This window comes from Peromyscus eremicus, chromosome 3, assembly GCF_949786415.1.
Source record: "Peromyscus eremicus chromosome 3, PerEre_H2_v1, whole genome shotgun sequence".
Lineage (NCBI taxonomy): Eukaryota > Metazoa > Chordata > Mammalia > Rodentia > Cricetidae > Peromyscus > Peromyscus eremicus.
The window spans coordinates 132418334-132446056 of record NC_081418.1 but is presented as its reverse complement, the minus strand read 5'-3'; the positions used below and the strand labels follow the sequence as shown (position 1 = coordinate 132446056).

At 50.0% G+C, this 27723-nt stretch overlaps 1 protein-coding gene across 2 annotated transcripts in view; it reads left to right on the top strand.

The window, feature by feature from the left end:
* Mical3 (microtubule associated monooxygenase, calponin and LIM domain containing 3) overlaps positions 1–27723 on the top strand; it is a 116087-nt gene that overhangs the window by 43843 nt on the left and 44521 nt on the right. Inside the window, exons 18-19 of one of the 2 annotated variants that reach the window (XM_059258518.1) lie at positions 199–286; positions 23522–23717. In XM_059258518.1, coding sequence (XP_059114501.1) covers positions 199–286; positions 23522–23717 — 284 coding nt within the window. Of the gene's footprint in view, positions 1–198; positions 4438–23521; positions 23718–27723 lie in introns of those variants that run through there. The other variant, XM_059258519.1, reaches the window with a different exon arrangement.

The following is a 27723-nucleotide window of genomic DNA, read 5'->3' as shown; positions in this document are numbered from 1 at the left end:
CAAGAGGATGTATATATGTTATATGTCAGTGCGTCACAGATTTTGATATCTAAGAGGATCAAAGACTTCTTTCTGAGGAAGGCCTCCTCTCTGAGGAATACAGTAGACAGACAGAGTAGCCAGTCTCGGGGTCACTGCCTTCTGAGTCCGAGGGTTGCAGTTGGAGTCACTGTTCTTTTTTCCTGTGGACTCTTCTAGGACGCCAAAGGACCCCTGCAGGATGCCCCCGCTGCAGATGCAAATGGACTGGCCAGCGTGGCCGCCAGCGCAGCTGAGAGAACTCCAGGTACCCTCACTTCCCTGTTTGGCTGGGTGGTGCATCACTCCCTCGGCCTCTGTGACAAGGCCAAGGGGATGAGTCAGCACCTCCAAAGCAACATTTCTTCAATTGGGCATCAAGTGGCCCAGAACCCCCTGGACTCCTTTTTCATGTGTCAGCTGCTGGCCTTCGGGGTCCCCTTTCTCTACGGCCTGTCGGAGGTTCTGGTGCAGATTGGAGGGGAGTTCCACTGGCAGACTGTGAGCCAGTGATGGTGCAGTCTGGTAAGTGGGCTTACCCCACACTCCCAAGGCACACCGAGGTACTTGGTGCGGACCCCGTAGGTCAACGGAAACCCACAAGAGGCTGCTATGTCATTGACCCAGGGAAATCCCAGAGCCGTAGGCTTCTGCTGTTAGACTCCTGTGTAGGGCCTGTTTCTTCACGTCTCAGAGAAAACTGTGGCCCACAGTTTGAATGTGTTCACTGTAACTTGAAGTTTTTCCATCCCGTTCCCCAGTCTGTGTCCAGATCGTCCATGTGACAAGGACCACCCTCTCCTAATCACTTTAGGCATCTGAGTTTCCAGTGAGGGTCAAGACCCCTTGTCCCACTCTCTTAACCACTTCCTGTGTCAAGAGCTCAGCGGTACCATCCTACCTCAGACCTCAGAAAACATGCCATCTCTGTCCATTGCAAGGTAGAATGGGGAGTGTCAGGAACATGAGGCCTGTAGAGAACTGTCTTGTTTGGTTTTTTTTTCCTTATAATTTCCCCCTGTCTGCCCTTGTAAAACTAGCCACAGTTCTGTATACTACTGAGAGGTCCTGAGTCCCCTGTGGTGGCCCCAGATGTCTCTCATGGGTTGCTCTTTATGTGTGAAGTTTCTAGCGCTATATTTATGTATGTCACACATTTTCTCTTGTTTACAACAAGTATATATTTTTATCTTACTTTATATTTTATTTTTTGTGGGGGGTATTTGAAATAGATTCTCATTATGTAGCCAGGGCTAAAACTGGATGTATAGACCAGGCTGGCCTCAAACTCACGGAGATCCACCTGCCTCTGCTTCCCAAGTGCTGGGATTACAGGTGTATGCCACTATGCCCAGCAGCAAATATATCTTACACAGCCAGGTACAAACTCAAATAAAAATGAAAGATTACCGGCCAAAGCCAGAACCCACTAAGGAGCTTATGTATACTTTCCATGATGGAGGAGTATTTTCTTAGCTTTGAAGTAGAGCTGCTTCTGTTGATGAAGTCAGGAGTGGACACAGCCTTTGGGCACTGGTACCAGAGGAGGGAGAATGTGCCTGCGGCTTGGCAGGCGCACTGTGGGGGTGCAGGGTATGTTAAGCCTCCAAGGCACAGAAACCCCAGCCAGGTCTAGTGAACTTGACTGCCGCTTTTCTGTGTTCCCTTCTCACGCTCTGAGGAGGTGGAAGCTTTTAGGTGCTCTTGTGGTGGGACTCACAGTTTATAACCAGACTTAAGCCAGGCGTGAGTTTGAGCCCTGTGAAGTCGGTCAGCCCTTGGTAGTATTTCTCAGGAGTTGACACTCCAGAGCACACACTGGCAGAGAAAAGTACGCTGGCCCCAGACACAACTTTGGCTTTACACTGGAATGTGCATGTGATCGGGTGACAGCCCCGCCTAGTCAGCTTGCCAAGGAGCCCGGCTACTCAGAGTTGCGCTTTCCCCACGGGTGAAGGGCGCAAGAGCATTCTTTTAAAAAGAAGTATCAGTGGTTTTGCTAACTCTCTTGACTTGTTCATTTGGCCTCTGTCCTGTCCAAGGAAAGCATAATGGGTTTCAGGTTTTTAGGGCACTCTAAAGAATTAAGGGATCCGTAGATAAGGAGAAGAATGCTTTATAAAACACTGAGAAAATGGGATTTGCTAGTGTGGTGAAGGAATCAGAACAACAGAGAAATGGCCTGAGGTAGAACAGGCTTTCAGAACAGCAGGAGAGGGTGAAGAGTCGGTGTCCAAAGTATCCCAGGCTGAATGTCCAAAGGGCGCGAGGCTGGCTCTGTACCCTACCCCAGCGTCAGGACTCCCTGCAATGGGAAGCCCAGCTCACGGTCTGGAAATCACAGCCCTGAGTCCTGAACATGCTCAAATCCATAGCACTTGCCCTTGAAAAGGACTGGGAAGGGGGACAGGATTCTGAGGGACATTTTAGAGTTGCCATGCAGTAGGTTTCTGTTTCTTCTGTGGTAGAAATGCCTCCTTTGAGTCCCACACTAGCTTTGAGTGCTTGACTAAATATCCTCCCGAAAGGTTCAGACAAAGCCCAGTGCCTCAGGCTCCCAGAATGTGTCACAGAAGGGTTCTTAACCTGGTCCCTGTTCTGTCACATGAAGCTGCCCGTGCTCCCCGGGACCCACCGTGGAGGAGGAACAGGAAGTGCCAGGCTGTGGCCAGCGGCCCCTGCACACCTGGTCCTGCACGCCTCTCCCTTCTTCCCCTTAGGCAAGAATTAGTGCTGTTGCAAAAACAAAGGAACAGCCAGAAAAATACCCCCAAATAACAACATAACCCCCCGAAACCTCGCATAGGCCCGACTTAACGCGTTGTCTTCCTCCGGTAACCTTGTCTCCCGCTGCTGCTTGACCCGCTGTTTGAGACGCTGTTGACAGGATTTCTGTTTGTAATGTGCTTTTAATATAGAACTCCTCCTTCTCTTCTCGAACCTGTAACTGCTTTGTTTCCAAGCTGCCTCTTGTCACTGCTACAGATCAGTGGGCCTGGCACAGATTTCCTTACCCTGGCCTCACGGTACCTGCCTGGAGTTTAGGAAGCGTCTGGACAACAGGCAAAGAAAAACCGGGATGGGATGGCTGTTCTCTTGGATGCGAGCCCTTGGTTGCAAGTGGTTCCTTTTTTGGGTAGAGGAATCCCATTATGCAGAAGCAAAAGTGAGGCGCAGGGCACGTGGGTGGGAAGGGAAAACGAGCCCTTCTTCTCCCAGTGCGCAGTGTCTAGAACATTTGCGGTGCAGAGAACAGAGAGCAGGTGGAGGAGCATGCTCCCCAGTCACCTTGTGAGGAAGAGTGTCTTTCCTGGAGAAGCAGTAGTTACAAGTGGCACTGGCCTGTCCCCTGGCCCCAGACACTCTTCACATGGTACATGGTGCCCATTGGCTTCCATGCTTGAATCTCGGTAGGCTATTAGGAAACGCAGGCATTGTCCACACTAGCCAGAATAGCCACATGCTACAAAGAATGCCACTCTGCCTGATGGGGAGGCCAGGGATCCTCTCATGGCTTCCTAGGGCCTCGTCCCTTCTAAGCCTGCTGTAAAGCCCACTCTGGAACAGCTGCCATCCTGTCTGCCTCCCCAACCCGCCCAGTAGAGCCAAAGCTAAGCAGTGGCACTGAGTGAACATTCGTGTATGCCAACCTCTCTATGTATGTATACCCGTGTATCTGTATGTGTATGGCTTTAAGTTCAGTGTATAGGTAGATACTGTTTATATATACTATGCCCTAAATGATAACAGTGAGACTGTTTTTAAAGTCACTTGTTGATCTGAAAGCCATAGGAGCTTTTTCTGGAAGCTTGCCCCGGCTTGACCCCAGCCTAGTCAGCATTCCAAGGGAGCTCATCAGCGAGGCGTAGCCATGGGGCTGGGTCTCTCAGAAGATGGGTGGTACGGACCCCTAAACTCAGGTAATCAGTTTTCCTCGTCAGCCAGGCAGTAGTCTTGCTGGTAGGGGGACCAGAGAGTCAGACTCCTAACTTCCCTCAAGTCAATGTGTGGGTGCTGCCGGCTCCACTGGAGGGGGGTCGCTACCCAGTCTTAGCGTTCACTGTGCCTGGCTGCTTCCTGCAGCACAGTGGGATCGTCCTAGGCCCTCTGTGCCACTGGGAACGGGCCAGGGAAGTAAGGGGTTCACTTTTAACCACGCTACCTTTCTCTTGGGGTGAGGCGGGGGGGGGGGGGCAGCAGACAATGCCCAAAGCTAAGGTACATAGAAGCCAGAGTGGGGAGGGTTAGCTGTGCCAAGGAACACTTTGCCTGTCCTCTCTGACCTTCCAAGCTAAAGCTTTTAATTTGCCCATGTTTTTAATCTGTGCTATTGTGAGTTTGTGGGTGTGTTGCTTTGTGAGTTTTTAATTTAATTGTGTAACTTTGTGTTTGCCGTTACTGTGAAACCAAGGTGTTGTGCTCTAAGGTTTTTTTGGTTTCTGGTTTTTTTTGTTTGTTTGTTTTTTTAACAAATGTTACATTCTTATTTAAGAGAATAAATTCCAAACAATCTTCAGGTTTCTGAGTTTTTCTTTTCTTTCTCTTTTTCCTGATTGGAGCGTGGGAAAGGGGAAGCCCAGGCAGGTGTGGGGCATGCGCTGTGGAAGCCACTGTTCCTCAGGGCCCTCCCTCACTCATGCCGAGGATAGGGAAAGCGTGGATGGCTGTGGGGACCAGGTTGTTCACAGAGTGTAGAGTCCTGTTAATGAAGGACCTTGTGCGGGGTGTGGCACGATACAGGGTGTTTGGCTCTGCAGGAACTGTACATAAAGAGCAGTAAGAGCCCTCTCACGCATGTGTCCCCTGTTTAGTGAGCCATCGTGAGGGACCTCAGGCTAGGCAGACGGATGAAGGATACATTTCCACACAGAGCCCAAGTCTGCCGAGGGGACATAGATAGCGCCAGGTGCTGTCCTCGGAACTAGGACCAGTTAGATGTCTTCCCTCTCTGTAGATGCGCTCGCTCAGGTGGTGACTGGGATCCTTGACAAGTCACACCAAGTCACACTGGGTTCCTTGTTCTTTGCTCCCCAGCTGGAGTCTCTCCTCAGCTGTCTGAGGAGGGACCTGGCTCCTGAGTTCTGTTGCCCAGTGTCGTTGGGCCGTCCTCAAGCCTGGCGAGGCCCACCTGTCCTCCTCACACAGCGCTGCTAACCGAGCAATAGTGACACTTCTGCCCATCAGCGTGCCAGCCATGGGAACACAGGCCAATGGGACCAAAAATGTGCGCCTTGGTGGTGAAGTACTCTGTACTGAGTTTACCCGTTGGGAAGTCTGGGTGTTGTTCCTTGCTGACATCTGTCCGCCCAGCAGCAGACCTCTGGGAAGTTGAGGAACAGTAGGCGTCTTTGTGGAGTGGAGCATTGGGCCAGGGCCCTCCCTGGCACACTCACATGCTCCTGTCTCCCTGAAATAGTGTTCCTGTGCTTTTGAAAGGAAGAGAGAGATGGCAGGTACAGGACTGGCCAGGAGCCAGTGATAAAGAGAGGCAGTATACATGTGTATGGTCTTCAAACTCTAACCCTTAGCCACCCTCACCATCCCAGACCTAGTCAGAAGGGGATGAAGGCCATTGCCAGTAGGGCCATGTGCTGATTTGCCCGATAGTTGATGTGACTCTGTGCCAGCCCTTGTAAAGATCCTGGAAAATCTCCAAGGGAACTCAGTTGACTTCTGAAACGTCTTGAAATTGTTCTTTTTTTCCTTATACATTCCCTAACAGTTTTTCAATTAAGACACCCCCTGGCACAGAGGCTGGGCGCAGGCAGGGACAGAGAACAGATTGTACAAGTTGGCCACTCTCTGTTTTCGTGATGAAATGGAGGGCAGGATGGGGCCATGCAGGATCTGAACCCCACATGCGGCCCTCTAGAGTGTGAATAAGAAGAATCCAGTCAGTAGGGACCTCACTTCAAAGCAGGGAGTTTTAGGACGACTGGATTCCAGCTCTTTCCAGAAAACTCCAGAACCCAAGATGCCAAGCATGGCCTTGCCTCACAGCTCGCATGCAGCCAAGCATCTAGCAAGTGCCAACAAGTAGATAAGTCATAAAGAGTGGGGGTAGGGCCCCTGCTGACATTCAGACCCAGGCTACATCATGCTTGCCGGGTGCTCCTGTCCCCACCCAGGGTGTTTACCAAATGTCGACAGGCCTCCTCATTGTCTCCTGTGACATAGTTCCAGAGGGTGTAGGGATGATTGTGCAAAGCACCGCTGTGCACCTGAGGAAGGCAGGCGGGCCTCTAGGCATAGGGAGCAACCTTCAATTACTTCCGGTGTCACCAGCCACGTGTTCACCATCTCCCTTTCACTTCCTCTGGGCCACCTTTTTCTCAGCTTTGCTCAAGTGGTTTGTAAACATTCTTTGAAAGTGCCTGAGGTGCTTTAATGAGTCTTTGAGGAGGGTTGGCAAGCAGTTCAGTTGCTGTCAACATTGAAGCCTTAAGTCACGATGACTAAACTCCACCTCGCCTTTGGTTTTTCTCCCCCCAATGTGGTTGCTCAAAATACGGGCAGAATATTCTCCAGCCGTGAATGTCTACTCCCTTCTCCGTTGGTAGTAGGGTAGGTTTAGGGAAACTTAAAGGAATGCAGGGCTGCGGGTCCAACCTGCTCCGGACTCTGGGGCATGCTGGGATAATTGCCGGTGGGGTCTGTAGAGATGGAGTCAGGATTTCTATTGGCCTCTTCTGGTTCTCTGCTTTACCTCTTTTCTGTCCTTAGTTCTTTTTGATTGTACGTTTATTGTGTTAAATTGCCCACGGTGACCTGTGAGTGACTGCCTTCCTCCTTTTGTGACTGGGACACCAGGAGTAGTCCCTCTTCATCACAAATACTGCATAGGAAATGTAGCCTGGTTCCTCGTCTGTTGTCACCTGTGATTGTCCGTCCTTAGTTACTTTACGTTCAGTTGTCCCTGTTATCAGAACCCACCGTCCTTGTACCCAGTGTCATATGCCTTCTAAGGCCGGCTGGCTGCTAGGTTGAACGCTTGTTAGCATACCTCTTCAGAGGCTCGTTCTTTGAGAAAGGTAACCTTGGTGACAGGTGCTCCTCCATATAAAAATAATTACAGTGCTGGGACTCAGTGGGCCTTGCTTTTCTTCAACAAACACATGACAGGTATTCATAGAAAGTTCTAGAAGGAGAATCCCCTTAGCATTCAGTATCTGCTCCGACTGGAACTTGAGATTTGTACTAACTTGGAAAAGGGAACGCATCTCTAAGAAGCAACATCGATCGGCGTCCCTTGGAAGGAGATTATGGCAGCCTGTGTGTGCTTGATTCCCCCTTTTCTAGAACTGCCAAAATCTAGAAAAACAGGCTGGAGAGACCAGCTGTGTGGGTTCTTCCACCTTCCACCACCCGGGGACCAGGCTGGCAGGTCTGTTTAGAACTCCCCCAGAGTTCATTCTGATGGGAAGGAATGAGCTGCCAGCTTCCTTCCGGAGGTTCGTCTTCTTGGGGAGTTGACACTGCGACACAGGAAGGAAGGAAGGTGGTTCCAGGCAGTCCTGGCATGAGTCTGTGGACTCTCCGAGAATCAGCTGTACCCCTGTGGGGTAAGGGGACTGACTAACAGGGTGCACAAGGCCAAAGCCACAGTCTTCCTGTTTGTACATTGCCAGGAGCCTGGAGCAGTCTTTGGGTTCGGGTTCTGCAACCCCTGGCGAAGGGCTGCCTGTATTTTCAGCCTTTCCTGCTGAAAGGTGACCCTCAGAAGCCCTGTAGAAAATTGGAGGTGTGCTGGCCTCTGTTGTCTTCCTCCACGATTAGCGCTGTTCAGTGTACCTGTCACACTGGGTCACAGAAAACAAAGTGGAGGCTAGAGACGCAGCTGGGTGATAGAGTCATTGTTTAGTGGTGGAGGCCCTAGATCCTGTCCCCAATACCATCAAAAATTAAAAGAAGATTAAAAAAAATAGAAAAGAAAATGAAGCCGGGCAGTGGTGGCACACACCTTTAATCCCAGCACTCAGGAGGCAGAGCCAGGCGGATCTCTGCGAGTTCGAGGCCAGCCTGGTCTACAGAGTGAGATCCAGGACAGGCTCCAAAGCTACACAGAGAAACCCTGTCTCGAAAAACCAAAAAAAAAAAAAAAAAAAAAAAAAAGAAAAGAAAAGAAAAGGAAGAAAGAAAATGATCACTAAACCAGACGTGGTGGCATATGTCTGTAATCTAGCCTTCAGGAGGCTGAGGTAAGAAGATTGCGATGATTTTGAGGCCAGCCTGGGCTACATAACAGGCACTACACCAACTATATAGCGAAATTCTATCAAAAAGTGAAAGTAAAATGAAGTCGAGGAACAGGAATGCACATAAAGGTAATGACAGCAGCAGTAGCCGTGGACAGTGCACTGTCTGGATATTTTATATATGCTCACTCAGCCCTACACTAGTCTGTGTTAGAACCAGGCACAGAAGCAGGGCCGTGTAGCCAAGGAACCATGATGAGGATGTGCCTGTGTGCCCACTGCGTACACAGCTTCCCTTTGTCCCCAGCCTGTCATCTCACGCTCAAGGCTCATGAGGGAAGACCTCTACTAGACATCAAGAGCTTTGCACTGGGATTTCTGGGAAGGCGTGGATGCCGCCTCCACCCCTATGCCGTAAGTCAGCAAGGATGTATCTCTTTATTACAGGAACTACACGGGTCCCACTTTTTTTTTCTTTCTTTTTTTTTTTAGCAGTGATTCCCAGCACTGGGAACTCAGAAGACAAAAGAACAAAGGTTTACTGATGTGTAAAACCGAGGAAGGGAACAATTAGAACTGTTTGTTACCTGTGAGTGTGAGGTGGAGTCACGTCAAATACTCAAGCCCAAGGCTGTAGAATTTACAGTAACTGGAACAGTGTGCACCCCAGGGGAAGCCCGTCCCGCCAGCAGGCTTATGACCTGTTGGCTTCACTTCTGGTTCTCTGCCTCTCATTTTACTTTTCCAGGGCTGGGGATGGAACCTAACACTTTACCCATACTGGGCAAGAGGTACCCATGTACCCTTGAGCCAGCTTTCAGTTATCCCTGTTTAAAAAGTTCCACTGGTGGTTTACAACTGCCATTCAGTCCTCATGAAAAATTACTCTCCCTGGTCTGTGTGCTGTTGGAGTACAGGAAGGAGGGACATGTTTTCGTACTGACAGTTTGAGAAAAATCACCTATAAAAGAGAAAAACAGGATCCTTTTTCTTCAGGTGGTGGGTGTAGTACCTCGCCCTCCAGGGCTGCTGTCTCATGGCAGCTCCAGCTGTGGCCTGACTCCCAAGCGGTCAGGACACCTCTCCCCAGAGCTGCAAAACTCACGTGTTGGTGCCGAAATCCGGGGCCAAACCCACAGAGTTACAACAAATTTACTTACACTGGGCATTGCCCTTTGTGTCTCCTGCTTGCTAAGGACACACTCTGCATAGAATCACACCCCAGCCTCTGGGAATGAGTCTCTTTAGGTTTGAACCAGTTTGGTTTCATAGTACTTAATGTGATCATCTGCTGAATGTTGGGCTGGGTGTCCGTGTTATCCCAGTGAGCAGCTTTGGTTTTATCCTGTTGGATGAAATTTGGCCAGGCACAGGATGTTTTCAGGAAGTCTCCTGAACATGTACAGACATGGCCTTGCCCTCACCTTGGAAAGACGTGCCACAACAGAGAACTTCAGAGCTCCTAGGCAGAATGAACATAGAAAATGGAGGAACAGCTGAGAATGCCTAGAGAAAGATGTGTTTATCCACGCCAGTCCCTCCTGGGTGTGGTGAGAGGGCCTGTTATAAATATGGGGGCTCTTACATTCATCACCAGGCTCGTGGCACCCTGAGAGACAGTAGATAAAGGAGACCAGTTGACTAGATCCATCTTCCAGGCCCTGGAATTCCTCTTTTGGCTTCCCACACAAGCCAGACCTAGACAAAGCGTAGGAGTGTTTGAGTGGCCCTATGGGAGATGGGCAGTCACCTTTGGAGGTGAGGTGGGGTGGGGCTGCAGGTGGTGAGAGGTCCAGACATCTTTTGTAGGTGCTTGGGTCACGGTCTTGGTGTGCTGCATTGGACTGCTGTGTGCCTTGGTCTCTGGCGTCTCCGGGTGCCTCTCTCTGGACACAAGCCAAAGGCTCTTTCTTAAGCGTGGCTGGCCTCAGTTGACTGCTCCTCATTTCTTGCCTTTCCGTTAGTTGGATGACGTGGGTCAGCACCGTAGGGGAGGATCCCTGAGCGTGATCTTGTTCTTGCTGCACGCTCCAAACTAGATGGCTTGGTGGGCCTGTGTTTACGAGGTTAGAGGTCATTTGGTAGTGCTGCTAAGCCGGGGTTCCTCAAGCTCAGCACTGTGGACATTTGGACTGGTTAGTTCTTTGGAGGCCCGTCTTGTACACTGCAGTATCTCTGGCTTCTCCCATTAGAGGCCAGTAGCGTCCTCCTGCCTAAGTTGGAATGACCAGTGTCTGTAGATAGTTACCAGTTGAGCCCTGAGGAAGAAGTCAGGTTGTGAGCTACCTATGAGGACAAGACATCAATGATAGCACACCTTGGAGAAGGGCAAGGACAAGAGGAGGTGGGAATAAGGAAGGTAGACATAGAGTGGAGCCATCCACAGCAGGACCTCTGGATTTTACTGCCCACTTCTGTGTAAAGCATGAGCGTATTTTCCAGTGTATGCATGCTCGCTCACACACAGAGCCCCTGTACTGATACTGTGTACTAAAGGATACAGACAGCACACTTTAGTTAGAAACCAAAACAGAACCACTGCTGCACTTTTCCTGAACCCCAGTGGGTTGTCCCTGCACCCACAGAATGTGTTCATCCCCTGTGGTGACCACAGCCTCAGAGGGCTACAGTTCTCCAGGGAGAACAAGTGTAGGTCTGAAGACGGTGCCTTTGAGCTACTCTCACTGCCACCTACTGTCCCACTCCACCTTCAGCTGTGACCTTCCTGCACCGTTTCCCATCAGTGGGGAAAGGGAGGAGGGAAGCTTCCTGCTCCTCTCTCTATCTTATAAGTCTCTTGTGAAAAAGCAAGGAGCTAAATAAAATGAGTCTTGGTTGTCTAGAAGTATCTCAGGGTATCAGGTATGATTATCATCGGTAAAGATTCCAGAAAGTGGCAGAAAAGCTGCGTGGGAGTCTAGATTACGATTGGTTCTACTGGCTCGCTAATGTGTTCCCTCTGGGGTCTAGGCACCCTGTGGGGTTAGGCAGGATTGCCCGGTGGGGTGTACTCCTCGCCAGAAGACAGAGACATGTCAGTACAGGACTGTAGTCTGCAACACAGTGAGCCAGGGGTATTGAGCTGCATCAGATGCCAGCTCTTTTGGAGATAGTTAAATTTGGGCAAGTGTTTGACTAACTCTGGCCTTGCCTCTCCTTCAGCCTGCATGGATAGAATGTGAAGTCACCAGCGATTCCACGTTGCCAAGAGTGTAAACAATTCCTAATAGGGTTTACATTAAACTAGATCTATCTATGTTTGACCTAGGGGGAGCCTGGTACGGTGCCCGCCATTCTAGCAGGGCTAGGATGATTCACTCTTCTGAGACCTCTGTGAGTCTGTCCTCGCTCTATACACAACTCTCATGCCCCAAAGCCTGGGGTCACCTCCTGGCCCATTTGCCAGAGTTGGGGGTTCCTCTTTAGAGTCAGTACGTGAGTGAGTTACGGCTGTAGTGCCCACTCCTCTCCTTCTGTGTAGCGTTCACAGGACAGGGTCCTCCACAGCCTGGGTCACTGCGCTGTTGGTCCCTTGGCCTAAGTTTTTAGAGTCTGTTTGCTTGTCTGAAACCTAGACACTAACAGTTCTTTCCCAGGCCGACCCCGGTGACCTTCTAATCACTGAAAACAGAAACATAACCGATAACGCGTGCGTATCAGGTGGAAGTCGTGGGTGTTGCTGGAAAAGGTTTTAATTCCTTTCCAAATAGAAACTCAGCTCGAGAGAGCTGAGTATGAAATGTTGTGTCTTTAAAGGGGAACAAAAAGGAAAAGAGAGGCGTTGGAACCTATTTCAGAGTCTTTCATTGACCTATCCATTAACCCCAAGATGTTAGAAATCAGTTTCATGACTCAAAACCAAATCTGCTCTGGGCCTATATAGCTGTCAACATGTGCACTATGGCAGAACCAGCCTTTGACGTGGACTGGGGGGGTCAAAAGTACCCTGGTTATGGTGTCACTCAGGGTGGAAGACTTGCCTAATGGGCACCGCAGAAAGCATGACCAAGTAAATGAGCCTGGCATCTTGGGAAAAGCCCATCAGCACAGACTTGCTTTTTCCCTGGTCGTGGGCCTGCCCTTCCACCGCCTCCTGCTGTCACCATTGGTCCAGCAGCTTTCTAGTATGCAAACTGCTCTCTGGAACTAACTCACCGTGACAGACGAAGCAGTTCTAAAATGTGTTCATTAAAGGGCCTTCACGCCGAGTGTCCCCTGATCCGCTAGCAAATGTGTCAGACCTCCTCTTTCCCTGGGACCCACTTTTCCCCCAGTGCCCTCTGTACTATCTAATGGCTTTGCCCTTCTCCAGAGCATGGTGTTTGCATTGGTTACTGGTGCCTGTGCACCACTGTGGGAGCCACTTTGCCTTCTTAAGTTCCTGTGGGGTGGGGAAACTGAGCCCATAGTCTAATTGATTGTGAAGCGCTCTTTTGCTCAGTCCTAGAATTAGAATTTATCCCTTATTCCCAAGATGTTAGAAATCAGTTTCATGACTCAAAACCAAATCTACTCTGGGCCTATATAGCTAGCAACATGTGCACTATGGCAGAACCAGCCTTTGACGTGGACTGGGGGTGTCAAAAATGCCCTGGTCATGGCGTGAACATATCAGTATCTGACCTCATGTCCTCCTAGGCACCAGGAGCAACAGAAGTGGCCAGACTACCCCCTAACCTCTTCTCTAGCAGGGCCTGTGGTTTGGGGCCCACCCCATCTGTGAGTGGGAGAATAACGGAGATGAGAGCCTCTGACAGAGTGAGTTAGAGACGCTCATAGACTAGGCTCGAACAGAGCTGGGAAGCAGGAGGGAAGGGCTGGCCTTAGCCTGCATGTTGAGCAGGCCTTCCCTCCTGGGGCTGTGCAGATCTCAGTGGGTCTCTCGTGTTTAACTGGTTTGGGAGGCAGAGACAACAGCAGAGCCCTCTACTTGAGTTACCGTTGTTTTAAGTTCCTACCTGAGTTTTGTGAAGGTGGGTACCAGCTAAGGAAGGGAAAGAGCTTAGGGTAAGATGCAGTTCTCATCAGATTTGAGAGGAAACACTTCTAATTCCTGGTGTTTCGACCACCCCCATACACCAACTCCAAACGTGTGGCCCTTTTGTAGTCTGACCTAGCTAATGGATAGAGTTGAGATTTATCTGGGAACTACCACAACACGTGAGAAGGATCCTTTCAAGAGAGCTTCATGATACACAAGCGGAGTGTTACTGATTAAGGAAAGTAGATTCTAAACTTTAAAGGATGCCTCTTTGCCTACCTCAGATATAGTGATGTGTGCCAGCATTTCCCACTGGCCAGACACTGTAATAATAATTGAAAAGACTACTCATCGTTTCTCAAGCGTAAGTCCCATGAGACCATGCAGACAGAGAGTTCCTCAGCCCCCTAGCAGCAGCCAGTGATGGGGAGAAGTAGGAACTGAGGTGCCCTCAACATTCTCGGGATGGCACATTCCAGCCTGCGGCATCCCTGTGGCTTTTCTGGATACGCTGCTGATTTATTCCCTTTGGGGTTCCTCACTCGGCCTCTCCATCATTAGTAGTTAACTCAGAATTTTCCAACTCCTTTGATACTCACATATCTCCAAAACATCTGATTTTCCCCGTGGATCCAGAAGATCTACTTCTCTCAGTGCCCCATATAACAACAGTTTTCCCATCGGATACAGGGGCTGGGATGTAGGCCAGCTGGTAGTGTTTGCCTAACATATAAGACACCTGGGTCCGCCCCAGCACCACATTAAAACTGGGCATGGTGGTGCACACCTGTTGTAATCCTAGCACTCGGGAGGTAGTGATAGGACCAGAGGTCTAAGGTCATCCTCAGCTGCATATTTTAAAGCCAGCCTGGAATACATGAGTCTGTTTTTTGTTTTGTTTTATGCCAATCCTGGTGATAAACATCTTTAATCCCAGCAGTAGGGAGGCAGGCAGATTTCTGTGTGACTTCGAGGTTAGCTTGTTCTACAAAGCAAGTTCCAGGACACCCAGGCCTACAGAGTAAGACATTATCTCAACAAAAAGATAAATAAATAAAAATAAAACCACAGTCTTTCCGTCAGATGCAGTGGCCCATGCCTGTAGTCCCGGCCCTCAGGAGGCTGAAGCAGGGAGACAGAGAGTTTGAGGTCAGCCTGGGCTATATGTAGCAAGATTTTATCTCACAAAATCAAAGCAAACAGAATGCAGTTACCCCAAGTGAAGAATATTTTGTGGGTAAAGGGTAGTTAAAACAGCCTTCCTTGCCAAATGTGATGGCACACACCATTAATAACATCACTCAGGAGGCAGAGGTAGGCAGATCTCTGAGTTGGAGGCTAGCCTGGTCTATATAGCTAGTTCAAGGCAGCCAGGGCTTTAAAATAATAAAAAACCCACCCTTGAATGAGAATGTAGGTATGTGATGGAGTGCTTGCCTACCAAGGCCCTGGATTCCCCCCCAGTATCACCTTCCCCCAAAACATCCCATACTGTACTGGGTGAGTGGAAAGGTGCTAGCTTTAAAACACTTGCTGGACAGTTAGTCTTAACATCACTGAGACCCAAAACCCTTAATGTCATACATTGATCTGAATTCTAGAACCTTATAAGCATAAACTTAATAAGTGGAAAATCATGTACCAAGAAACTGTCACACACAAAGTTACAGAAGCTATCAAAGTGTCCTTAAGCAATGCATATGAAGTAAATATAAATCATAAATGCATTTTGTTATCATCCCCCAAGATATTTAATTATATGTAAACCAAACCAGACAGACAAAGAACCCTAAATCTGGGACATTTCTGGTCTTAATATTTTATATAAGCGACATTCAGCCCATTGTTGCTTACGAGGTAACAGTTCAGCCGCTGTGGTAGGTGGCATCTTGTCCTGCCTGACGTGGGGGGTAACTCAGTAAACACTTGTCCCTTCACCTGCCTCTCAGAAACACCACTTGCTGTTGGAGGGGAGCTGTGCGCAGAAGTCACTTTGCTGGGCCAGTGCCTGGGAAGTTTCTCTTCCACATACAGCTTCGATGCTTGCACTCTTGGGATCAGAAAGTAGCTGTGAAAGGTAAAAAACGTGTGAGCTCGCGGGTTGGTGGTGGCACACACCTTTAATCCCAGCACTTGGGAGGCAGAGCCAGGCGGATCTCTGTGAGTTCAAGGCCAGCCTGGTCTACAGAGTGAGTTCCAGGACAGGCACCAAAACTACACAGAGAAACCCTGTCTCGAACCCCAGCCTCCAAATGTGAACTCATCAGGCAGCAGATAAGTGTGGCAGATAAGCGCAGACGAAACAGGAGCAAAGGGAGCCGGTCCACACCACAGTTAACAATGGAAGGCCTCTCAGCCCTCTCTTCCTCCCATGAACACAGAGGGACACTGGCCACCTGCGTGGTGAAGAAGTCCCGAGGCAGTGAGTGACCCTCTTATTTCAGGACTGTAGGCCAAGATGCTTCCCTGTGTGGGCTGGGTTGGTTCTGTTATTCACATAGCTAAGCAGGACTCCTGTGTAGACAGCTTTAGCTCAAAACAAGAAAGGGGGTGAACTGATGTCCAAGTTGATTCTTTACTATATGTGTCCAGCCCAGCTCAGGTCACTGGAGCCTGGCTGCAGCTTATTGCTGATGGGTTTAGATTTTGTTTTGCTTTTACCCGACTGTCTCCCAATGCCTGGTCTCAAGGTAATCCTCCTGCCCAGCCTCCCAAGCAGCTGGGCCCGGAAGCCCATGGTAGCACACACGGCTCTATCTGCAGGTTTATATTCCAGAGGAGACAGAGCCCAGGAGCCAGGCTGCATTCTAAGATCATACCGTGGTTCTCTTCTAGAAGGATCACACTTCAGGTGGCTTGATCTGTAAATCCCAGTGTATGAGGGAGCATGAGAGAATGCCGTACATTTCCTACTGGAGCTGGGAGAGAATGGAAATGGAGTCCCTTCTGACAGAACAGGGAGGAAGCGAAACTGAGGTGTAGGTCCCATCGAGGCCTTGCAATGACGGAGGTGTGGTGAGGACAGGCGTCCAGTTTCTCTGGTGCCAGCGTCACTCTGGATAGAGTCTAGACTATGCTGTTAGCCAGGTAGCTTTTTCTGCAGGAGTTCCCGCCCTTAACATCTCTCCAGACACCTGTTAGTTCCCGCCCTTAACATCTCTCCAGACACCTGTTAGTTCAGACCATGTGGATACATTCAGAGAGCCTTGGAGCAGCTAGCTCATGGTTTTGAAAGAAAAGTCTCAGCCCATATCTCCAGCAAGTTTTGATAAGAAGGAACAGAGGGTGTTGAAGGTGGGTCTTGGTGGCAGGGGAATGCTTTCTATTGACCAGACTCTGAGTTCAATCTTTAGCACCAAAAAAAAGGAAAAGAGAAACAAGGCTTACAGATGGATTTCTGAATGGCAAAATAGCAGGCCAGTGTATCACAGATGGACCAATCATTTCAGGCCAGTGTATCACAGACAGACCAATCATTTCAGGCCAGTGTATCACAGATGGACCAATCTTTTCAGGCCAGTGTATCACAGAAGGACCAATCATTTCAGGCCAGTGTATCACAGACAGACCAATCATTTCAGGCCAGTGTATCACAGATGGACCAATCTTTTCAGGCCAGTGTATCACAGACGGACCAATCATTTCAGGCCAGTGTATCACAGACAGACCAATCATTTCAGGCCAGTGTATCGCAGGCGGACCAATCTTTTCAAGGCACAGGGCCACTTCTTAACATGGTTCCAGCTGACATCCTGAGTCACCAGTCCCTCTAGAAGCTGTGTGACACCGTATTCCATCAGAAAGCATGCTCCTCTGGTGCAGAGACCCAGTTTGCTGGCTGTGACACTGGTTGCTGGGGGGTGGGGCGGCATCCGTGAAGATGGATAGAGTTGCTGAATGGATGGATGAATGGATCCTGGCAGCCACATTACTTTAGGTGGGGCAGGATGACAGCAAGGAAGACCACCTGTCTTGGTTCCCTGTACCTTGTCCCTACCTCTCATCAAACTCAGCTTTTACTCAGGTTTCCCCAGCAGAAAAAGTTGACCTCATCCAAACATAAAATAGAACAGTTCCCAAAGCACAGAAGGGGAGAGAGGTAAGGTAGAGAGACTAGGTCACCAGCACCCATGAGGCCAGAGGGATTGGCCAAGTGTTCTACAGCCAGGATGTCACCACTTTTTACACCACATTATCTCATTGGAAAATAACTGGAAGAGAAGGGTCCAAAAGGTCCCAGCACACAGGCTAAGTGTTTGAGATGGTGGAAATTACTCATTGTTTATAGTATGGAGAGATCATACTGTACCCCATAAATAGGTGCCGTTGTTAATGGTGTATTGGTAAAGTTTAACTAGAAGGAAAAGGAATTGGGAAACTGAGCCAGAAATGAATTCGAGACGGAGGAAGAGAAAGCCTCCAGATGGCTTGTGTGGTACCCACAGGTCCTAAAAACCGCACCAGCCCCGAAGCTCTGTCAGCAAAGCAGGAAGGCCAGGGAGGGGCAGGGAGCGCAGGTGCCCCTGCGGCCCTGGGAACGCCACGCTGAAGCCTGGCTGCGTCCCTCGCATGCTGTGTCAATCAGACAGCCACAATTAAAAGATTCTGGCAGCTCTTGCACATCAGCTGAGAGCAGGTTGTCCTGTAAGCAAGGCTGCTTTGGGGATGATGGATGGTGCTCCTGTGGGCAGTGACTGTTCCAAAACAGAGCCTCAGGTCAGGCCCAGGGCCTTTTTCCTATTTAGGATGCAACCAGATCCTGGGAGCTCTTTCTTTTGGTATGCATGAGGCTGTAATTGGCCTCCTTGTGACCTGAGATCAGCTTGTCCCGACTTCGAGAGGAATCAGCCTTGGAACTGATTCCAGGCCTTTCATTACACTTCTCGCTGGGAAGTTCCTGTGTGGTGGCTACTCTTAGGAAGCGTATGATGTGGAGGGCAGGTGGCCGGCTCTCCTGACAAGGATGGTTCTGCCTTACCTTCTCAGATCAGCCCCTGCCAATCAGCTTGGTTGTCTGCTTGTTTAGAGATCCAGTCTCAGTATGTGACTCAGGCACTCCTGGCCCAAGCAATCCTACTGCCTCAGCCTAACTGGCTGGCAAGCTGTGAAGCATTTTAAATGCCAGTGTTGCCTCCTGGTGATATTCATTCCTTGTCTCCTGCAGTTCCTTCTCCCAGGGGCTTGTATGTGTTGATGGGAGGGAATGTTCTAGTCTTGAGATGATGTCGCCACCACTACAAAGGCCTCCAACACTTCTGTGTTCCTCGCATCTGTCTGTCTGATAGCTCCTGGGTCAGTGAGTCAGGACAGAGAATCAAGGATGTTCATCTCCCTGATTCATTACATTGTGCTTGCTAAGGCACTCGAAGGCTGTGAGCTGGAAATGTGCAGCCCACTTGGGCATTCTGAGAGTGTTGGGTACCTACCAAGTACACTCTGAATGTCATCTTGCCTTCGGGAAAACTGAGCCTCCGTGAAACCTAATACTTGCGATTTTCTGCCTAAGTAGTCCCTTGTCTTGGGTGAGCTAGAACTCTGTGAGTGGCACTGGGCAGAGACAGCACACCTCCCTTGATCTTATTGTTTCTGGGTGGATGAGTTGGTTGGTTGATTTTGAGGCAGGGTCTCTGGCCCAGGCCAGCCGGCACTCCCTATAAAGGCAAGAATTACCTTGAATTTCTGGTCTGCTACCACACCTGGTTTCTGTACTGTTTGGACTGAACCCTGGGGCCTCATGAATGCTCAGCAAGCAGTCTTCAAACGGAGCTGCATTCCCAGCTCTTTATTTCACCCTACTTGGTTTTTTTCTGTTTTGTTTTGGTTTTGTTGTTGTTGTTGTTGTTGTTGTTTTTGAGGCAGGGTCTCACGATGTAGCCTGGCTGGCCTTGAACTCACAGAGTTCTGCCTGCCTCTGCTTTCCAAGTGCTAGGATTAAAGGCGTGCACAGTAACACCCAGCTTCCCCTTTGTTTTTGTTTGATGGTTTTGCGTTTGAGACAGGGTCTTGCTGTGTAGCCCGAGCTCATCCTGGTGCTCCTGCCTCGGCCTCCTGAGTGCTGGGATTATAATTGCAAGCCACAATGTCAGACCTTCGACCTTATTTTTACAAAATCTCCAGTAAGATACTTGAAGTTAGCAGAGCATTCTTCATCTAGCGCCCGAGGTGTGAGTGGTCTGAACAGTTCCGACTCTGGCCTGCTTCTTTTTGTTGTTTGTAGCACTTCTCCTCCCTAGAGCCTCGGGCTCTGGGCTTGGAGTGCCAAGTTCTGATGCTTGATGATCCATTCGTCTGCAGTTTGGATACTCTCGAGAGAAATAACACCGGGCAGAGGACAGAATGCCTGCCATACCAGACTCTGGCTTCTCTGTTTCAAGACATTGTCTCATGTAAAGAACCAGAGGGGGACAGCATGGTGAAGCCTCAAAGGGAGGGATGACTGGGACTCTACAAGTCCAGGGACGGCATGGCAGTCACTTGAATTACTGCTGTCCTCCTAAAGTTCAAGCCTTAGTCCCACCGCCACAAGCTGTGTGACCTCAGGCACCTAGGTGTCTGCAGACTTCAGTTACCCGGTTTACAAAGTGTAGTGCCAGCCTTGCAGAGTGTTTTTTTTTTTTTTTTTTTTTTTTTTTCCCTCGAGACAGGGTTTCTCTGTGTAGCTTTGGTGCCTGTCCCGGATCTCGCTCTGTAGACCAGGCTGGCCTTGAACTCACAGAGATCTGCCTGCCTCTGCCTCCCGAGTGCAGGGATTAAAGGCGTGCGCCACCACCGCCCGGCTTGCAGAGTGTTTTCTGAAGTCAGTTGACTACATAGTCTTTCAGCAGACCTGAATACCCAGGACACGATGCTGCTCCCTTAGATACTCTCATGGCCGCACAAGCATGCGCCTGTCGTACTACTTCATAACTTAGTCTGACATGCTGTCCACAAGTCTATGGAAGAATGGAAAGAGTTTTCATCCGCCGCCGTCTTTCCTGAGGTTCTAAGAGTTCCCAGCACACCACAGATGTGACTTTGCTTCTCCGGTGTCGCCACATGGACGTCTGCTCACTCCACCTTGAACTTGCTGGGGTTAGAGCTGATGAACGTTAGTTGTTTGCCCCAAAGGGGTAGTTTCTCTTCCCCTCCAGAAGAAATACTGGTATTGTTCCATATTAGTTCCTGGGAGGGGAGGCTTATTCCGTGCCAGAGCAGTTGGTCAGGCTCATGCTGAGAAAGAGTCCCAGTGTGTGTGGTCAGAGAGTCAGTCCTCGGCTTGCTTGCCCGTGTTTATCATGTGGAGCCGGTGGGCGTTGATGAGGAAAGAAAGATGGGATGAAGCAGCGCCGGGGAGCCTGTGCCCTCCTGAGGCCTGGGCAGCCAGCTTTGCTCTGCAGAATGAGTGGGCTCTCCTTGCTTAGCTGCCAGCCCATCTCCTGTAGTCTGTGCAGTTAGCTCCCCAACACCCTCTTCCAGTCATGTGTGTGTAGCTTATACTGTCGAGGCTGTGGACCTAGTGTTGAAAATGGAGCAGGGTATTTAAAGTGATGCTCTCTCTCTCCAAGGGTGAGCAGACTAAAGAGGTAAACACAGGATGTGTGGTCAGATCCCATCAGAACACTCTTGCCTGGATTAGCAAACTTAGCGTCAGAACAACTTGCTTTTTCAGTAAAGATTCTCTGGTCACCTTGGATGCTGCTGCTGCTGCTGTAGAAGAACCTGGGGAGTGCAGCAGATGTGATGACCAAACCCTGTACCTGCCTCTGTTTGTAGAAAAACCCTCCCATGCCGAGGCAAAAGAGTTGAAAACACAGGCTGGGGCTGTGGGTCAGTTCTTGCCCATCATTCATGAGGCCCTGCATTCAATCCCCAGTATCAATTGAACCGGGTAGGGTGGCACATGCCTCTAACCCCCACACTTGGGAGACAGGAGGATCATCCTTGGCTATAGTGAATTTGAGGCCAGCCTGGGCTAGAGACCCTGTCTCAACAGCAAAAAACTGTACACAACGGAAGTGCCAGCCCTCAAAGCATTTCCTGTACAACTAGTCAGGATACCAGAGTTGCTCAACTATTTCAGGTCTGCCTGAGAAGAGACCTGTCATCCCGAATTGTGTTGGTGTGGGACTGCATGCAAAACCTCCGGTGTTACCTGTTGGTGCTTAGAATGCGCCATCAGCCAGGGACCTGCTGGTGGGAACCTGTGGTCATTCCTGACCCTCTCTCACCTGGGCTCTGTCTTTGCTGTTTGAAAACAAAACAAAACACCAACTTCATTTGTTATTGTTGTATGTATGTGCGGTGTGGAGGGTGTGCCACAACGCATCTATAGAGGTCAAAGGACAGCTTCATGGAATTGGTCCTCTCCTTCCACCTCTGCATGTATTCTGGGTTGAACTCACGTCATCAGGATGCTGTGAAGAGTGCTTTACCTGCTTTGCTAGCTGCTCCTACCTTTTCTTTTGTATCTTAAAGTACAAGTGTGTGTGCATTTAGCCCAGGGCTGCCACCTCTGCCTTCTGTCTCTATTGGGTGACTGAGTTTATGGTCCAGAGTAAATGGCTATCAACTCCTGGGTGTGACTACGCACCACAGGGATGCACGAATGTTACTGGGCATCGGGTATGTGTCTTCACCCGTATTTGCTGAATGCTGCCTTGTGGGAGAAGAAGGTGGTAGCTGATATGCTGGGGGTCCAGAGTTGGCACCCTCACATCCATACCAGCCGTAGGAGGCAGGCATCATCCTGTCCACAGGCCAGAGTATGACTTTGAGAAGATTGTAGTTTTTTTGAGATCTTTCTGCCATATTCACCGCTATAGAGACAGTGGGACCTGGGAGAATAGAGCCTAAAAATGAGGCCGACTAAAGTCTCACACAGTATCCAACTTTATTCAGAGCACCAGACAATTTATACTCTGAGGGTTAAAAAAAATCACATAAGTTCTCATGAGTTCAAACTATATACCATCACAAGGACAAGTTGCACACAGGAAAAGCATGTTTTTCCATAGAAGCATATAAACAAATAACAGTAGCCAGTTGTGAGGAGTAATCGGAAGTAACCTCACTTCTATCTGTTACACTTGAGAGGAGCACAAAGACACATTCTAAGAACAATTCCTTGTTTTGAAGAAACTAAGGTCACAAGACTCTCGTCTTGTTTTCTTGGCATTTTCTCACAAGCATTCAGAATTATTCTCACACGACTCCATTTTTGGACCATGTTCTGACACTGCCAGTCCCTGGTGGAGTCAGGGTCAGACCTGGGTTTATCTGAGTGTACCTGTGTGGTGTCATGGCACAGCGGGCACTCTGTGGAATAAACGAGGGGCCTCTGACCAGGACTGGGGGGGGGGGGTAAAGAATGTCCAAGGGGAACCGTGGGGTAAGAAATGAGACAGAGCACCTTCTGTAGACTGAAGGAAACTTAAGAGACAGGGAGGCTTTGTATGTAGTGTTTTAAGTTCGAAACACTGTTGAGTATATGGTGTTACTCAAAAATACTTAAAAGCAAGAGATGCCAGAAGAATAACAGAATTCCAAAAAGGACCTGCCGGTGACCCCAGTCATTCTAACCGACAAGCAGAGATCACTGACAGAAGCTCAAGTCCCTGAGTGAAAGAGTGATGGGGCCAGAGCACCGTGTGATTGCTAAGTCTCACCTCAGAGCTGAATGTCTACAGCGAAAGTGTACTTGTGTGCTGCTAAGGTGGTAGGCACACCGGCCCCACACTGCCAAGCCTGACTCCGTTCTCCACTGAACAGCCGTGAGGAGAGCTCGACACCACCTTTGTGGCGTGCTTTGTTCTACAGAATCTTTACCACACGCGTGGCGGCAGGACACAGGCAGGTGCTACGTAACCTGCAGGTCAGCAGGACACCTTAGCAGAGTGCTGCCAGACTTCAGTCCATCCTGGAGTGGGCCACTAGAAGTACGACACCCTCTCTGTGAATCTCCTAATTCACTGGTGATGAGAGACCCATCTGAAGGCCCTACACAGACCCTTCCCCCCAAACCAGTCACCGTCACCTGTTAGCTGGCATCTTTCCATCCTGACTTGACGGGAAGTAGATGAGGATGTGTGGTCTCTGTGTCTCCTACTTAGGGAAGTGTTGCCCCACCTCCCAGCCTCATTTCCCGCCCTCAGGCCAGTCCTCAGCCCTTCAGCTTTCAGTTGCCCATGTTCTGACTTCCCGGAGGACCATGTATCTCTTCTGAGAAATGGGTTATGGCTGTCCCAATGGTCAACGTTCCCTTTCATCCCTCACCAGCTCCCGTCATCCACTGCTGGAGTTCCACCTCTGCGCTTCATCCTCAGAATTTGCCTGTTTGCTTTTCCCACAGGTTCCAGCATGAATGGCCTGGAGGAGCCCAGCATCGCCAAGAGGCTGAGAGGCACCCCTGAGAGGATCGAGCTGGAGAACTACCGCCCGTCTGTGAGGCAGGTAGAGGAGCTGGAGGAGGTGCCCGAGGAGACACAGGCCGAGCATAACCTGAGCAGCGTACTAGACAAGGGCACCGAAGAGGATGCAGTCAGCAGGTCAGCCCATGCCCGTGGTTTGCCTGGCTACCGGGGGTCCCTGGGGCAGAGGTCTTCCTGGGTCCCTGGATTCAGCTGGCAGCAACAGAGCTTGATGAGCAAGGGGATTTGAACCAGTTTGATTGGGTTGGAGTCTTGGTTTTTTTGCTTCTCAGCTGTGAAATAGGCAAGTCCCTCTGTTTCTTCATCTGTGATGTAACACCGCTAGTGTCTTCCTCAGAATCAGTGTGAAGGTTAAGGAGCAGATAGGAACCCTGTGTTTAAAGCAGTCCTTAGCATGTCTAAGCATTTGGAGTTTTCTCTGTATGGTGCTGACCATGCATGTGTTCCTGAGAGTCCTAGGGATAGATGTGGGCCATGTGTGTTGTCCCCTTGTAGGGGAGCAAACTGATGTAACTAGGACAGGACCCGAAATTCCAGCTCAGACTTCCTAGGTCCAGGCCCTGAGTCGTTCCTGTTTTCCCTGCCACCCTGCGCTATGTTCTCCCTACAGCATCGAGGTCAGACACGGTTGCTGTGTGACCCTGTAAGTCTAGAGCAGTATAGGTAGCCTTCACTCGGTGGAGCAGGGTTGGAAAGGGCCACGATCTGTAAGATGTCCTGAGTGCAGCCCGCTTCCCTAGCACTTGGTGACTCTTTGGGAAGGTAACAGGAACGGTAAGTCACGCTTGCCATCCGCCAGCTGTTGCTTCCAAGTCCGTGGGAGGGACAGGACCGCCACAGGAAGGAAAGCAAGCTGAAAAGAGAGAGCCTCCTCGGAGCGGGTGTTTCCGCAGAAGATTCCGGGCTCCGAGGAGAGGTGTCTCGGCCACTGGTTACTCTGCAGCCTTTGGGAAACCACCTCACCTCTCTGTGGTTAAAGAGAGGGGCAGGAACCTTGCATGCCAGGGGCCACACGCAGGAGGTGTCTGGCTTCTCCAGTCAGTGTCACTTCTGTTTAGCTGACCAGTGTCTTCAGGACCAAGCATGCATCCTCTCACCCCAGCAGTTGAACCTGTATATGATGCTTTCATGGCCCAGAGTATTGGTTAAAATATTAAGGCCACTCCACATAGTTAAAAGGGAGGTTTTTTTGTGGGGTATCTTACAAGTGAAGGGATTGGTTACAGGGTCTGGGAAAGGTGTAGCGCAGTCCGGCGGTGTTCTCTGGAGAACTCTCCTCCGTCTACCTTCAGCTTCAGCGTCCTGGGTCCAGGAACTAAGAGAGCCGGCGCATCCGGATCTCGGGTCTTCAGGGTCAAGGTCCTCTCTTGGCCCCGCCTTGTAGGCGTGACAGTTACCGAAGCCTCAATGGGGTTGGGACTTCCAGATCAAAGCTGGAATGGCTACCCACTACACCTGAGTCTTGTGTCAGTAGACGGGGAGAGAACAGGATGACGAGGAAGGGCAGAGTCCATATGAGCCAAACTCTTTCACAGGACTCCTGTGCCAGAGCTGAGACTCCAGACCCAGAACGTTGAGTCAGAGGTGATGAGCAGATGTGTGGTGATAGATAAGGCAGCCTTTCTTGAACAGCCCGAGACTCTCCCAGAGTGCATTTCTGAGCAGAGTTGCTTTCAGCTGCGTCCTAGCAGGAAGATCTGGGGCGAGCACTATGATGAACTGCCCCTTGGGCTGGCCCCACAAACAGCTCCCCTGCACACTCAAGAGACAGCCCCTTGTTGGCACAGTTCCAGAGCCTTCACCGACCTCTGGCCACAGTCATATAACTGCAGTGCATCCAGAGTGCCCGTGGGACACACCCTCCACCCCTGCCCTCGGGTGAAGTAGAGCCGTCTGTTCTCACTGCCAGCCCCACGGCTCAGCCAAGCACATTGACAAACCCTTGAGCAGAGCCGTGGCTTAACCTTTGGGATGCGCGGGGGTCAGATATGAAATCAGCATCTGTCTAATACAAAAATGCCTGTTTAAATTCTATTAAGGAGGGGGAGCACACAGGAGCTTAGGTATGGTGGGAGCGCCTTTACCTTGCATGTTCAAAATGTGGGTTCTATCTTTGACAGTGTGAACATAAATGAAAGATCTTTTATAAAAATGGAAAAAAAATCATAATAAACCCATATCAAATGCTTCATAAAGTGAGGGGCCTCAGAGCAGGAGTTACGGATTTTGCCTCACTTCCCTAGGAAGTGGTAAGGTACCTGAAACAGATGTGTTCTATCCATCTTCCCTATGGCACCAAGTTCAGGTTCAGTCAGCTGCATTTGCAGCTTTCAGCCTCCTTAGTGAGGGTTAGCCCTGAACATGAGAACTGACATCTTTTAAGAATCACCTTGTCAGTGGGGTGGTGGTGGCGCACGCCTTTAATCCCAGCACTCAGGAGGCAGAGGCAGGCAGATCTCTGTGAGTTCGAGGCCAGCCTGGGATACAGAGTGAGTTCCAGGAAAGGCGCAAAGCTACACAGGGAAACCCTGTCTCGGAAAAAAAAAAAAATCACCTTGTCCAAGCTGGGCATAGTGGTATATGCCTGTAATCCCAGAGGCAAGGAGATCAAGAGTTCAAGGCCAACTTGGGTTACATGAGAAGGAAGAATGAATGGATGAATGAATGCGTAAGTGCATGCGTGAGTGAATTTTCTGGTTCAGCCCAGGAGCTTGTTCTCCCCCAATTCAGAGAGATTTCCATGGCTTTGGAATCAGACCTATACTTCAAGTCCAGCTCTACCACCCACTGACTGCTGGCAAATCACTTATGCCGTGTGCCTCAGTTTCCCCATCTGAAAAGGCCGTTGTGTGTCCTGAGTTTATCATGAACAATTACATGAACGAATGCCAGGCACCCAGTGTCACCAGGTTGGTGTCAGCAGTCACTACTCACACATCCCATTACAGCGCAGCAACCCTCTCTAGTGGAGTATGCCAGGGATGTGGGTGGTTTCCAGGTGGGTAAAGAGCCAGAACCTGATTGGCTCAAGCTTACCCTGCCCTGGGCACTGCTCATCCGCATCTCTGTATCATAGCTACCTGTGTAGCAGGTACTGGGCTGAGGGGCCATTCTACTGTTCTGGGAAGTTCACTCATTCATTCATTCATTCTTCCTTCTCATGTAACCCAAGTTGGCCTCGAACTATTGATCTCCCTGCCTGAGAACCGTCCTTTTAACAGTAAGGCTGGTATCAGGAGACAAGCTTTGGAAACTGGTGTCCAGGGTGTCCGAGGTCTGCAGGGTCAGCAGACATCCTGGGAGATTCTGATAATCACCTCTATGGTTTAGTTCACATGGTGCCTGTGGTCCTAAACCGTGTCACAGACCTGTGACAAGGCCTCATCAGCTTTCTAAGTTCTCCTTGCAGACTTCTGGAAGTCTCCGGGAGGCACTTTCGTGTGTGTGTGTGTGTGTGTGTGTGTGTGTGTGTGTGTGTGTGTGTGTGTGTGTTTTGGGGAGGGTGGGTCAGGGAGAACTGACCCCATGTTTAGGAAGGTGGCCTGTGTACAGCCCAGCTATTGTGTCCCTCACTGCCTGCTCTCCATTACCTCTGAAGAATACTCAGAGGCTGGAGAGAGGACTCATTGGTTAAGAGCACTTGTTGCTCTTGCAGAGGACCCAAGTTCAATTCCCAGCACCCACATGGTAGCTCACAGCCTTCTGTAACTCCAGTTCCACGGGATCTGACACCCTCTTCTGATCTCTGAAGGCACCAGGCATGCATGTGGTGCACAGACATGCAAAACATTCATAAACATAAGAAATTGATAAATCTAAAAAATGAAGTTAGTGAGCCCCTGGAACAAACAAGTGCCTTTTGCAGATGGGACAGTCAGAGTTTCAGGGGACTCCCCAAGGTTGATGTCACCCGCAGAGCAGCAAGAGGAGAAGCCACTCTCCAAGCAGACTGTGAATGAACAGGAGTCCCTGTCTGCCTCTTTCTTCCAGCTTCAGCCCCTTTTCCAGCAGAGGCAGTGAGGAATGCCAGCCCTGGCTGATCTGCATGCGCGATTTCCAGGGGGTGAATGTAGAGAACAATGTGTGCCTTCTCTAGCCCCCTGCCTGGCAGCAGAGTGTTGTC